Source organism: Gossypium arboreum, chromosome 5, assembly GCF_025698485.1.
Source record: "Gossypium arboreum isolate Shixiya-1 chromosome 5, ASM2569848v2, whole genome shotgun sequence".
In the NCBI taxonomy this organism is placed as follows: Eukaryota; Viridiplantae; Streptophyta; class Magnoliopsida; order Malvales; family Malvaceae; genus Gossypium; species Gossypium arboreum.
The window spans coordinates 27,104,710-27,118,433 of NC_069074.1; the positions used below are offsets into that span (position 1 = coordinate 27,104,710).

Genomic DNA, 13,724 nt, shown 5'->3' on the forward strand with positions numbered 1-13,724 from the left:
CACCGGTTCATTGGAAAATGCTCAGTTTTCAATGCAGAATTGTGGGGTATTCTTGAGGGCCTCAAATTGATCCGACGTCTAGGTTTAGATCAGGTCATCATACACTCTGATAGTTTGGAGGTTGTTAAAAGCATCCTTGGAAGCGTTTCAACTACCTCCAACTCTGCATTAGTTAGGCGTATCCATAACCTTATGTCTTAAGAGAATCATTGGTTTATACAGTACATTCCGAGGGAGCAAAATCAGGTTGCAGACTATTTAGCTAAACAAGCTTTGCACGAAAAAGGAGATCCGCAAGTGTTCGATGATCCACCTGAGATAGCTCGTGCTGTTCTTGATAGGAACAAATTTTTAGATTATTCTTATGTTTAAGTAATTTACTTGTAGTTTTGTTTGTTTCAAAAAAAAAAAATAGCCTCTACAATTATATTTTTTTCCATTTATTGTATAGTTAAAGCTATGAGATCCACTTTATTTTTAATATAAAATTTGAGTAAAAATTGAAGAGTGAAAAATATAATTAAAATTATTAATTATTAAAATAACATAAAAATTCATTGTAGGATAGTAAAGATTGAAGCCCGCCCAATTAAAGTCGATATTGGCATGTTAAAAGAAATGGGTAGGGGAAAAAAAAACTATTTATTTAAAGGAAATGTAATCTTTCCCCTTTCCATATATAGGGTTTCCTTTTCCATTAAAATTATTTTCAAAGAATATATATCATCACCAACAAAAACCTCAGAGCCCTCTCGATAGAGTTGCTACGATGGTAAGGCGATTCGACGATGAAGAAGATGATGACGTCGAAGAGGAAGAGTATGAAGATGAGGAAGAACAGTTATTGGACGACGAGGATTACGACCTCGACGAAGACGTAGGGAGAGGCCGTGGCGGTTCGAGTAAGAAGCGTGGGAGATCTGATTTCATCGACGACTTGGCGGACGAGGATGATGAGGAAGATGAAGAAGATGATGATGAGGTTTATGGCGGTGGTGGTGGCGGCGGTGGTCGAGGTGGGAAACGACACAAGGCTCCGCGTGATGGCTCTCAGTTTTTTGATCTTGAAGCACAGGTTGATAGCGACGAGGAAGAGGAAGAGGATGAAGGGGAAGACGGTAATTTCCTCTGCCTTACTTTTGTTTTAGTTATCCTTTGCTAATTGGGTTGATTGGAAGTGAAATTGGTAATAAAATGGGAGAAAAAGAGAAATATTTAATTTGCTTGAATAGATGCTATGTGGGGATGAATCAAAATCAGTTTCTACTTAGAAATTAGTTTCACTTCAAAGCTTACGGTTGTTCAATATGGTATTTTGGAGGTTACAATGATATACCCTTTTAATGGAAATCTACTTCTAACTTGATTCCGCTGTTAGCGGCCGCTTAAGCTTTTAAAAATGAAGATTAAAGTAGCCCTTTTGTTTTTCCCGTAAGCGATCATAATTTGCATTCCAGTTATGTAATTGTCATTTATATTATCTTATGGTGTAACTTCTGATTATGGAATCATTTATCAGAAATGTTGATTGAATGTGGTTGTTAAATATCTAAAAGTGAAATTTGTTATCGGTGCCTTGGTGGGATATGAAGATGTGGCATTAGTTTCTGACATTGTAATGGTTTTGAATGTCAATAAACGTTTTCATTTTAGATTGATATATCTGAATTTTTAGTTGTACATTTCTGTTATTGTTTTTATGGTTCTTCTTTATTTTTACATTTGGTGGGATACTGGGGGCTTAGGGCCTGGTTCTCTGCAAAATCTAAGAATTCTCTTTTTTGTTACAGAAATTACTCATTCTGAAAATTTTCTAACTTCATAAAATTTCAACTAGCTTCTAGTTTTTCGACTATTTTTCATTACAAACTTTCTGTGAAGAATTCCTCCATGACATTGAACTAACAAATACTTCTATCTAGACATGGCAGAAAAAGCTCATTCTGCCTGGCTTTTGATTCACCTCTGTGTTATAGTTCTGTAGCATTCTAGCATTTATATAAGTGTTTGGATACTTTGCATCTGATTCTCTGCAAAACTAAGAATATCTCGCTATTCCAAAATTTTAATTACCTGATCTGAGTTTTTAGGTCAAATTTTTTTCCTTCCTGTAATTTTAAGTTCAACTTAGTCCTTTTTTTAAGGTCCTTAGTTTTTAGCTTATTGAGCATCTTTTGGTTTCCATATTTGTTAAATTTGCCTAAATCTATTGTGTTTTGATGTCACGTAGTAGGGATGGTTGGATAAAAATGATATGTGGAAACTATGTATGTAAATCTCATGGCTGGTGTCCTTTGTTCTTTGCCCTTTCAAAGTTTTCTGCCCAATCAATGCTACTTTCAATTATCTCGTACACCTTTTCCTTAACAAAAAAGATAAATGTGGCTTTTATATGCTGAAGATACATTTCACAGTCAACACAATTGTAGGATTTCCCATAGCAAGCTATTTGATTTATAACTACTGTGGAATGTTTTGATTGATATCTGAGTATGGTGATCTTTGTTAATTCTTCTATTCATGCAGGCTTCATAGTTGACAGTGGAGCTGATATGCCTGATGAAGATGTTGGTAGAAGGATGCGTCGCCCATTACCTCTTCGAGAGGATGAACAAGAAGATGTTGAAGCTCTTGAAAGAAGCATTCAAGCTAGGTATGCAAGATCAAGTCACGCAGAATACGACGAGGAGACAACTGATGTGGAACAGCAAGCACTTTTGCCATCTGTAAGAGATCCAAAGTTGTGGATGGTGAAATGTGCGGTATGTACTGATGTCCTCTTCAACTTTTTGGAAATTTGTTTTTGAACAGAAATTTTTTATGATTATTTGGACAATTTTCATTGAAGTTTACTAAGGTAATGTTTATGAATGGTAGATTGGTCGTGAACGAGAGACAGCAGTTTGCCTCATGCAGAAATACATTGATAAAGGATCTGAATTGCAGATCAGGTCTGTTATTGCCCTTGATCACCTAAAAAATTATATTTATATCGAAGCAGACAAGGAAGCCCATGTGAGGGAGGTATGTGATAATTGCTGCTTTTGCCTTATTTTTGATGAGTGGCTTAGCTTTAGATATCTATTGATCAATTTTAATCTGCTTCAGGCTATCAAAGGCATACGCAATATATTTGGAGCAAAGATAATGCTTGTTCCAATAAGGGAAATGACTGATGTTTTATCAGTTGAAAGCAAAGCCATTGATCTTTCAAGAGATACCTGGGTCAGAATGAAGATTGGGACATATAAGGGTGATCTTGCTCAAGTATGATTTTTGTCCTTGCCAGTCTACTTCCATGAATTCTTCGTACGTAATTTATAATCTGACCTAATTTCCATTTTGCAGGTAGTTGATGTGGATAATGTTCGGCAAAGAGTCACTGTGAAATTGATCCCTAGGATTGACTTACAAGCCCTAGCGAATAAATTGGTATGAAATGGATCGCATTTATGAAAAATTAAACAGAGTTAGTAATAACTTGTTAATCTCTCTTTTCTGGTTCTGTTGTCCTTGATTCGCACATTTACTATTTTATATAGGAAGGGAGAGAAGTTGCAAAGAAGAAAGCTTTTGTTCCTCCTCCTCGTTTTATGAATGTTGATGAAGCTAGGTAGTCTCAAGTGATTTCAACTTCTAGTGGAAAATCTACCACTTTTGTGTTGCTTCATAATAACTTAATCCTCAATATCTTTTCTAGGGAACTTCATATTCGTGTAGAGCACAGACGAGATCCAATGTCTGGTGATTACTTTGAAAATATTGGTGGCATGTTGTTTAAAGATGGGTTCTTGTACAAAACAGTGTCAATGAAGTCAATTAGTGCTCAGAACATAAAACCAACTTTTGATGAACTTGAAAAATTTCGGACACCAAGTGTGAAAGGAGAAGGTGAAATGGTCGGTTTGTCAACTTTGTTTGCGAACAGGAAGAAAGGTCATTTCATGAAGGGTGATGCTGTTATTGTTGTGAAGGGGGATCTGAAAAATTTAAAGGGATGGGTTGAAAAGGTTGAGGAAGAGAATGTCCACATCAGACCAGAAATGAAAGGCCTTCCTGTAAGAATTCAGTTGGTTTTGGTGTTCTTTGAATTAAGTCTTTGAGTGCTGGTTTGCATATAACTTTCCTTATTGCGAGGACATACTTAGCCTTTGTGATGATTTGCAGAAAACTCTGGCTGTTAACGAAAAAGAGCTATGTAAGTACTTTGAGCCTGGGAATCATGTGAAGGTTGTTGCTGGGACTAAGGAAGGTGCAACTGGGATGGTTGTCAAGGTTGAGCAGCATGTGCTCATCATTTTATCTGATACGACCAAAGAACACGTGAGTCATGCATTTTTCAAGTTTGGTTCTGATCGAAGGACTATCTTAATGGAAAAATAATTTGCCTTTTTCTTTATCAGATTCGTGTTTTTGCTGATGATGTTGTTGAGAGCTCTGAAGTAACGACTGGTGTTACAAAAATTGGGGATTATGAGCTTCATGACCTTGTGCTACTAGAGTAAGTAGTTTCTTGCTGAAGAATTTGATTTACTGTCTTTAGTTAATTTGGGTGCCTAACATGTGGGTTCTGTTGGTGCAGTAACAATAGCTTTGGTGTAATTATACGTGTAGAAAGGGAAGCGTTTCAGGTGAATCAACATCTCCCAAATGGCATGAGTTTTGGCACATCTTACTTGAATATAATCTTAGTCTTGTACTTTCCTTTAGGTTCTTAAGGGCGTTCCTGAGAGACCAGAGGTATGTCTTGTCAAATTGAGGGAAATCAAATGCAAGCTTGAGAAGAAATTTGATGTGCAAGACAGATATAGGAATACTGTTTCTGTAAAAGATGTGGTTAGGATCCTTGAGGGTTCTTGTAAAGTAAGATTCTCATTTACAATTTGGATTGCCTAATTAGTTACTCTGTGGGTTTAAATAGTTTACAAATTATCTTATCCCATCATATTAGGGGAAACAAGGCCCTGTTGAGCATATATACAAAGGAGTCTTGTTCGTTTATGATCGTCATCACCTCGAGCATGCTGGCTTTATATGTGCTAAAGCTGGTTCTTGTTGTGTAGTGGGAGGAGCACGTTCCAATGGGAATAGAAATGTAGGTCCTCTCGCTCTCTCTCTGGTGGTTAAGTCATGTGTAATTTATATCATCCTCATGCATTTTGATTCAATCGCTTAGGGTGATTCCCTCTCAAGATTTGGTGGCTTCAAGACTCCACCTCGTGTACCACCTTCGCCAAGGAGATTTTCTAGGGGAGGGCCTCCATTTGATTGTATGTTGCTGACAGTCTTAGTATCCTTGGTTGTACAAATTTAATGGTTATTGAATATCTTTGGGCTATTTTTTTCTCAAGGTTAAGTCATAAAATTTCATTATAAGGCTGATGCTATTAACATCTGTCCCTTCAAAACAGCTGGAGGAAGGCACCGAGGTGGAAGAGGAGGGCATGATGCTTTGGTTGGGACTACTGTGAAAATTCGACAGGGCCCTTATAAGGGTTACCGTGGACGTGTTGTAGATATTAAAGGTCAATCAGTTCGAGTTGAGTTAGAGTCTCAAATGAAGGTTGTTACAGGCAAGTTCAAGTTCCAGTTTTAAATGTTCTCTCCTTCATTTTAGTATCTTTGTGGCTTATATGACCTGTTTCTTTTTGCAGTCGACCGCAATTTTGTATCTGATAATGTTGTTATTTCAACACCGCACCGGTAAATATGATTTCTTTGAGATTCCTTTTGTTGTTTTTGACCATGAAAATCCTCTTCCTATATCTGTCCAATGTTTGTTTTGTTGTGCTAGTGAGACATCCCGGTATGGTATGGGAAGTGAAACACCTATGCGCTCTGCACGAACTCCATTACATCCGTACATGACTCCTATGAGAGATCCTGGAGGTATTTTTTCTTCCATTTAGTGTTTTCTTGTGCTTTAGTTGTGGAGACTTCCTTTATAGCTGATAAAGTTATTTAATAAATAATAATTTAGTTGCTTGTATGTTCTCTGCAGCAACACCTATCCATGATGGCATGAGGACACCTATGCGTGACAGGGCCTGGAATCCTTATGCACCAATGAGTCCACCTAGGTTAATAGTAGATTCCATTAATCTGGTGCATCCCACATTTATTGTTGAATTCATGCCTTGATTTGACTGGTCGTTTTATTTTTCTGACTGCAAAACAGGGATAATTGGGAAGAAGGAAACCCTGCCTCTTGGGGGACCAGTCCACAGTATCAGGTTAGGATTCTTGCACAATTGGCTGCTATTAGCAATGTAGCTATTTTTTTCATACTTAATCAGAGTACGTTTGTTTGTAAATTAACTGTAAATTCTGTTCTTTTTCAGCCAGGAAGTCCTCCTTCAAGGGCATATGAAGCACCTACACCTGGTTCGGGTTGGGCCAGCACTCCTGGCGGTAGTTACAGTGAGGCTGGAACACCAAGAGACAGCGGTTCAGCTTATGGTTGTAAATTATCATATTCTTGCTATTTGAATGTGTGTAAATGAGTTTTTTAGTGTTACTCATGCTATGTTTGCTGCAGGCAATGCTCCAAGTCCCTATATGCCATCAACACCAAGTGGTCAGCCTATGACACCAAGCTCGGGACCCTATATTCCGGGTACACCTGGAGGGCAGCCAATGACACCAGGAACTGGTGGTCTTGATGCTATGTCTCCTGTAATAGGTGCTATTTCTGTTTCTTCACCTGCTTTTGAAGCAAACTGATCTTTCTTTGGGTTGACTGGTGGATATTTCATGGGATTTAAATCGTCTCTCATATAATATATATGCATCAATTCTATAGAAAAAGGGTTTTGGTGTAAGCCAAGGGTGAAGTTTATCTGAAGTTATTACCTCCATCATAGTTCTAAATTTTTAAGAAAAAAAGCAAACTTTAAATATGGTTTCAATATAACATCTGGCTACTTGCAGGTCCTGAGAGTGAAGGACCATGGTTCGTGCCAGATATTTTGGTCAATGTGCACAAATCTGGGGATGAGACTCTTGGCGTTATCCAGGAGGTGCTTCCGGTATGTCCCTCGTCCAAGTTGTTATTTTCTTTTGCTTCTGTTTGGTACATCTCCCACGTAATGTTAAACATTGGCATTGCTTTGAACAAGGTTTATAAAAATTTGAACATTACATGCCAATACCCGAGACTGACACCAGTCCTAGTAATATTGGTGAACATCACTTGATTATTTATTTCAAATGGAGCGTTTAGCAATCGACTATAATTGTAGTGTTTGGAGAAGTTACTATAAAAGGATTAATTGATGGTCTCGGTGATACAGGATGGGTCATGTAAGGTGGCCCTTGGATCAAGTGGCAGTGGGGATACAGTAATCGCCATGCCCAGTGAGATGGAAATCATACCACCGAAGAAGTCGGACAAGATCAAAATCATGGGTGGCTCACTACGTGGTCTCACTGGCAAGCTAATCGGGGTAGATGGCACGGATGGCATTGTAAGGATAGATGACAGTCTTGATGTGAAGATATTGGACTTAGTTATACTAGCAAAATTACCCTGACAATAGTAACAACAATAATAATGATAACTAGCAATGTATATGACTGGTAAGTAGTTTTTGAGTAAATTTTGTTTGGAATTCACGTTGTAGCAAAGTGGCTTCTTCCTATTCTCTCAAAGCTTTTATGTCTCATGTCCTAATTTCGTCCATTCAATATAGTTTTTTAATTGACTGTTAAAATGTTATCATATCTTTGAATATTTTAATAAATAAAATCTAAGTAAATACGGACTGTTTTTCTTTTAACTTTGTTTGTAAAACAAAGAGTCAGTATAAAGTGTTGACGCTTTCTCTGGCGTTTCTTCTTTTGTAAATAATGTTTTACAGATAAAATAGGATTCAAAATTTTAGTGCTTTTTATTTAGGATTGATTAGTTCTGATACCTGTTTTCTATAGCACAGGCAGTGTAAACTAAGAGCTGGAGTCTGAGAACCCAACCCAAAAACTCGAATTTTAAAAACCCTAAATTCAAAAAGTCTATACCTGGATTTGAAAAATTCAAACTTTAAAAAACCTAAACTCAAAAAAGACCTGAGTTTGAAAAATCTTGAAAAATTTAGATCCAAATTTAGTAATTAAAATAAAATAATCAAACTATAACTAAATATTTTTATAAAAGCTTTAATTATTAGTTTTATTGAAATATCTTTTTCGTAATAAATTAATTAATTATTTTATATATAATGAAATAGTAGCTTTTGAAAAAATGAGATTACCATTATTAGTTATTTGTAATTGTATTTAGCTTTTTAATTTGGAATACAAATTTATATAGGATAATTTAATTTCTAATTAGATGAGTTAGATGTATGAAATATCAAGTAACATATTCTATTTCAACTATTGATAAAATGATTAGAGAAATTATAAAACCAAATGCTATATTATGGTTTAAACTTGTGTTATCAAAAGGAAAAATTAGAGATTTTTTATATACTAAGGTTCAAACTTCTGTCAGTTCCAACAAATAATCTTTTATAGTTAATAAAATTTTATACTTAAACATATAATTTATGTCATCAAATATTAATACATGAATATAATGTCAAGTTATATTTTTTGTATGCATAAAAATTTTCCATTATGCAACTATATATATAAAAAAAACTCATTTCATCTGTTAAAATTTCTTTTTAGTGAATAATAGTATTATTTCATATTCAAGTTCATCTAATCAATTATTTTAAAATTTAATATAATTAACTTGTAATATATCATATCTTTATAATAAAATTATTTAGGACAATTGATTTTATATAATAAATTAATTTTATATAGTTTTATACTAACAAGTAGCAATAACAAAATTTTAATGTTAATTAAAATATAATTGGAAATAATATATCATAATAAAAAATACTTCAAATATAATAAATTAATAATTTATATTGAGATGTAGACATTTAAATTATGTAGATATATATACTTATATTTAATGTAAACCAAACCCAAGATTAAACTCAAAATAACTCGAATCTAAAAAAGCCCAAACACAAAAAACTTAAACCCAAACCTGAAATAACTTAACTTGAACTCACCTGAACTCGCTTGTTTGCCACCTCTATGCACACGCTTATTTTTAATATTTAATAAAATAATTAGTATAAGTAATCATTATTAAAAATTATGGATATATTTAAAAATTAAAGATGTAACTCCTCTAACTCGTATCCATTGTCGAACTAGGGTTAGAGGCATTACCCTACAAAATCGGAACATGAACATTCATTTAGGGCATTTCACAATTTAACCCTCATATTTCGACACTTTAGTCCCTAATTCACAAAATCACAAAATACACAAAATTTGCTTGTACACAAGCTTAGTCGAATTTTCATAGCCTTCATACAAGTCCATACATTTCATTTATTTTACATTTTAGTCCCTCAAAATAACATTTTTATAATTTAGCCCAAATTACTCAATTTCAACAAAAATCCAAAGACAAACATGTAAACCCAACACCAAACTTTCATATTTCATCATTTAACAACATAAAGTTCATGAATTCATCCATGGCACATTTCAAAATCATCATCAAAATCAGAAATTGAGGTATGGGCTTGATAATATACGAAGCAACGATTACAAAAACATAGAAATTATCAAAAACCGAAGCAAAAACATACCTAAATCAAAGCTTGCAAGTGCCGAACCCTAGCAAAGCTTTTCTCTCTTCTTTTCTTTCATATTTTCGGCTATAAGAACATATTATGGCCTATTTTCATACTTTAGTTTTATTATAATTACCTTAATAAACATTTTACCAATTTACCCTTGTATTAAAACATTAATATTCCACCAAGTAATGTCCACCAATGTCTTTTAATCAAAACCATGATCAAATAACCACATAAGGACCTCACAATTATAAAGCCAAGTCAAATAAGCATTTTTAACAAGCGACAGACAACTTTTACATTTTACGTGATTAGGCCCTTTTATCATATTGAGTACACATACGATTAAATTTTCATACGCAACTTTCACACATACTAATTCACACATCATAAGCATGGAAAATAATATTTAACTATTTTTCTGTCTCGGATATGTGGTCCCAAAACCATTATTCCGACTAGGGTCTAAACCGGATTGTTACAATTCTCCCCCTTAGGGATTTTAATCCCCGAAAATCTTACCGTTAAATAGATTCGGATATTGTTGTCTCATAGTATCTTCAGGCTCCCACATGGCCTTTTCAATACCGTGTCGATGCCACATCACTTTTACTAACAAAATTTTCTTATTTCGCAGTTCTTTAACCTCACGTGCTAAGATACGAATCTGCTTTTCTTCATAAGTCATATCAGACTGAATTTCAATCTCAGACGAAGGAATCACATGAGAATGATCGGATCTGTATCGTCGAATCATTGATACGTGAAATACATTATGAATATTTTCTAGCTCTGGTAGCAACAACAATTTATACGCTACCGGCCCCATATGTTCGATAATCTCATACGGTCCAATGAACCTCGGACTTAATTTGCCTTTTCTACCGAATCAAAATACTTTCTTCCACGGAGATACCTTTAAAAACACATTGCCGCCGATCTCAAACTCAATGTCTTTTCTTTTCAAATCTGCATATGATTTCTGGCGATTGGAAGCTGCTTTCAAACTATCTCGGATCACTTTAACTTTCTACTCAGTTTCTTTTATTAAATCAACCCCGTGAATCTTATTTTCGCTGAGCCCCGTCCAATACAAAAGTGTACGACATTTGCGACCACATAAAGCTTCGTACGGTGCCATTTTAATGCTCGATTGAAAACTGTTATTATAAGCGAATTTAATTAAAGGTAGATATTGTTCCCAAGTACCTTCAAATTCAAGAATGAAACATCTCAACATATCCTCGAGTATCTAAATAATCCGCTCAGATTGACCATCCGTTTGCGGATGAAAATCAGTATTAAAGTGTAATTTAGTACCCGGAGTATCTTGCAATTTCTTCCAGAATCGAGATGTGAATCTTGGATTTCTGTCTGATATAATAGATGATGGCACACCGTGCAATCTCACAATATCAGAAATGTATAGCTCAGCTAACTTATCAAGCGAGTAATCAGATAGAATCAGAATAAAATGAACTGATTTCGTCAATCGATCAACTACAACCCAAATTGCATCTTTCTTTCTCGGAGACAGGGGCAAACCCGAAAAAAAGTCTATTGTCACTCGATTCCATTTCCACTCCGAAACCATAACCGGTTGTAACAAACCAGATGGCACTTGATATTCAACTTTAACTTGCTGACGGATTAAACATTTAGAAACAAAGTCAGAGATATCTCTTTTCATTCCGGACCACCAATAATGCTGTTTCAAATAATTATACATTTTTGTACTACCAGGATACACAGATAACCGACTATTGTGAGCTTCACTCAAGATCATCTGAATTAACTCCGGATTTCTCAGAACACAAATTCTATCTCGGAACCTCAGACAATCATCTTTATCAACTCTGAATTCTGAATCAGACTCTACATCACACTGAGGTCGTTTAGCTAAAAGCTCATTATCAATCTTCTGAGCTTCGATAATTTAGTGTAAGAACAAATGTCTTGCTTTCAATTCAGCTAAAACTGAACCATCACCGGACAGAACCAAATGAACATTCATTGTACGCAAAGCAAACAATGATTTTCAATTCAAAACTTCAGTAACAACATTTGCTTTTCCCGGATGATAATCAATCACATGTTCATAGTCTTTTAGCAGTTCTAACTATCTTCTCTGTCGTAGATTCAAATATTTCTGAATCATCAGATATTTCAAGCTCTTATGATCAGAATATACATGACATTTCTCACCGAACAGGTAGTGACGCCAAATCTTTAGAGCAAACACAATCGCGGCTAACTCAAGATCGTGTGTCGGATAGTTCTTTTCATGCGGCTTCAACTGTCTCGAAGCATAAGTAATGACTTTTCCTTCTTGCATTAAAACACATCCCAAACTGATCAATGAAGTATCACTGTATATCACAAATTCTTTACCCGATTCGGGTTGTACCAATACCAGAGCTTCAGTCAACAAAATTTTTAACTGATCAAAACTGTTCTGACACTTTTCAGACCACACAAATTTCACATTTTTCTAAAGCAGTTTTGTCAATGGAGTCGCAATCATCGAAAAACCTTTTATGGATCTTCTATAATAACTAGTGAGTCCCAGAAAACTGCGGACTTCAGAGACATTTCTCGGAGGTTTCCAATCCAAAATAACTGAAATTTTGCTCAGATCAACTCAGATACCAGAGGCTGATACAATATGACCCAGAAAACCAACTTCTCACAATCAGAATTCACATTTACTGAACTTTACATACAACTGTTTATCTCGCAGAATTTGTAGCACTAATCTCAAATGCTCGACATGTTCGGATTCATCACGTGAATAAGTCAATATGTCATCAATGAATACAACAACAAATTGATCTAAATACGATCTGAAAATTCTATTCATCAAGTCTATAAAAATAGCAGGTGTGTTAGTCAATCCGAAAGGCATAACTAGAAATTCATAGTGGCCGTACCTTGTTCTAAAAGTAGTTTTCGGAATGTCTGAGTCTTTCACTCGCAACTGATAGCCTAATCTCAAATCTATTTTCGAAAACACAGCAGCTCCTTTCAACTAATCAAATAAATCATCAATTTGGGGCAGAGGGTATTTATTCTTGATAGTAACTTTGTTCAATTAACGATAATCTATACACATTCTCATCCTACCATCTTTCTTTTTCACAAATAGAACCGGAGCACCCCAATGTGAGAAACTCGGTCTAGAAAATCCTCTATCGGTCAATTCTTGCAATTGAAACTTTAGTTATTTTAATTCAGTCAGAGCTATTCTATACGGAGCTATCAAAGTCGGAGTAGTACCAGGTGCCAATTCAATGCCAAATTCTACTTCTCTAACTAGAGGTAATCCCAGAAGTTCTTCGGGAAACACATCAGGGAACTCACAGACAACAAGCACAGATTCAACTTTCTTTTCTGACATTTTTGAATCAATCACATATGCAAAATAGGCTTCACAACCCTTTCTCACAATACTCAAAGATTTCATCGAAGATATCAAAGCAGGCAATCCATTCAAATCACTAGATTCAATTTTGACTATTTCATCATTCTTGCATCTCAAATCAATAGTTTTTCGTTTGCAGTTCACAACAGCATCATGCAAAGTTAACCAATCCATAACCAAAATTATATTAAATCCATTAAAAGATAACAGCATCAGATTAGCCGGAAAACATGTGTTTCGAAATATTAACGGACAATTCTTACAGACTTTATCAACTAAAACACATCTGCCTAGGGGGTTCGAAACTCTAATTACAAATTCAGTAAACTCTACAGGCAAAGTCTTACTGTTCACTAAGTTAATGCTTATATATGAATGTGTTAATCCAGGATCTGTCAAAGCAATCACAGAAGTATCACACAGAGTGAATGTACCCGTAATCACATCTGGCGACGAAGCTTCCTCACGAGCTCGAATAACGTAGGCTCTTGCAGGTGCACAAGCCTTTGATCTAACAGCTGTATCTTTTGTCCTGCTCTGACTGCCACTTATATTTCCTATATTTCTGGAAGGTCTACCACGAGAAGCATTGCCACTCTGCCTCGGGTTCTGAACACTATCTTTTTCAGCTAAATCTGGGCAATCTTTTA

The 13,724-nt window shown here is 35.3% G+C and overlaps 1 protein-coding gene across 1 annotated transcript; it reads left to right on the forward strand.

Moving 5' to 3' along the window:
* Window positions 1–580: 580 nt before the first annotated feature.
* On the forward strand, window positions 581–7,650 carry LOC108453330 (putative transcription elongation factor SPT5 homolog 1). Its single transcript, XM_017751367.2, has 22 exons — window positions 581–1,118; window positions 2,527–2,762; window positions 2,878–3,024; window positions 3,109–3,267; window positions 3,349–3,432; window positions 3,543–3,613; window positions 3,701–4,058; window positions 4,168–4,323; window positions 4,404–4,501; window positions 4,583–4,631; window positions 4,711–4,863; window positions 4,952–5,095; window positions 5,177–5,270; window positions 5,412–5,573; window positions 5,655–5,703; window positions 5,795–5,889; window positions 6,002–6,080; window positions 6,179–6,233; window positions 6,342–6,459; window positions 6,539–6,682; window positions 6,931–7,028; window positions 7,293–7,650. Exons 1-22 carry the CDS (start codon window positions 770–772, stop codon window positions 7,530–7,532), a joined length of 3,138 nt encoding a protein of 1,045 aa, XP_017606856.1. The 5' UTR covers window positions 581–769; the 3' UTR covers window positions 7,533–7,650.
* The last annotated feature ends 6,074 nt before the right edge of the window (window positions 7,651–13,724 follow it).

Coding starts and splice junctions, on each gene's coding strand:
- LOC108453330 (XM_017751367.2), top strand. CDS start 770: ATGGTAAGGCGATTCGACGATGAAGAAGATGATGACGTCGAAGAGGAA. Junction 5,890..6,001: donor TCCTATGAGAGATCCTGGAG/GTATTTTTTCTT, acceptor TGTTCTCTGCAG/CAACACCTATCCATGATGGC. Junction 6,683..6,930: donor TGCTATGTCTCCTGTAATAG/GTGCTATTTCTG, acceptor GGCTACTTGCAG/GTCCTGAGAGTGAAGGACCA.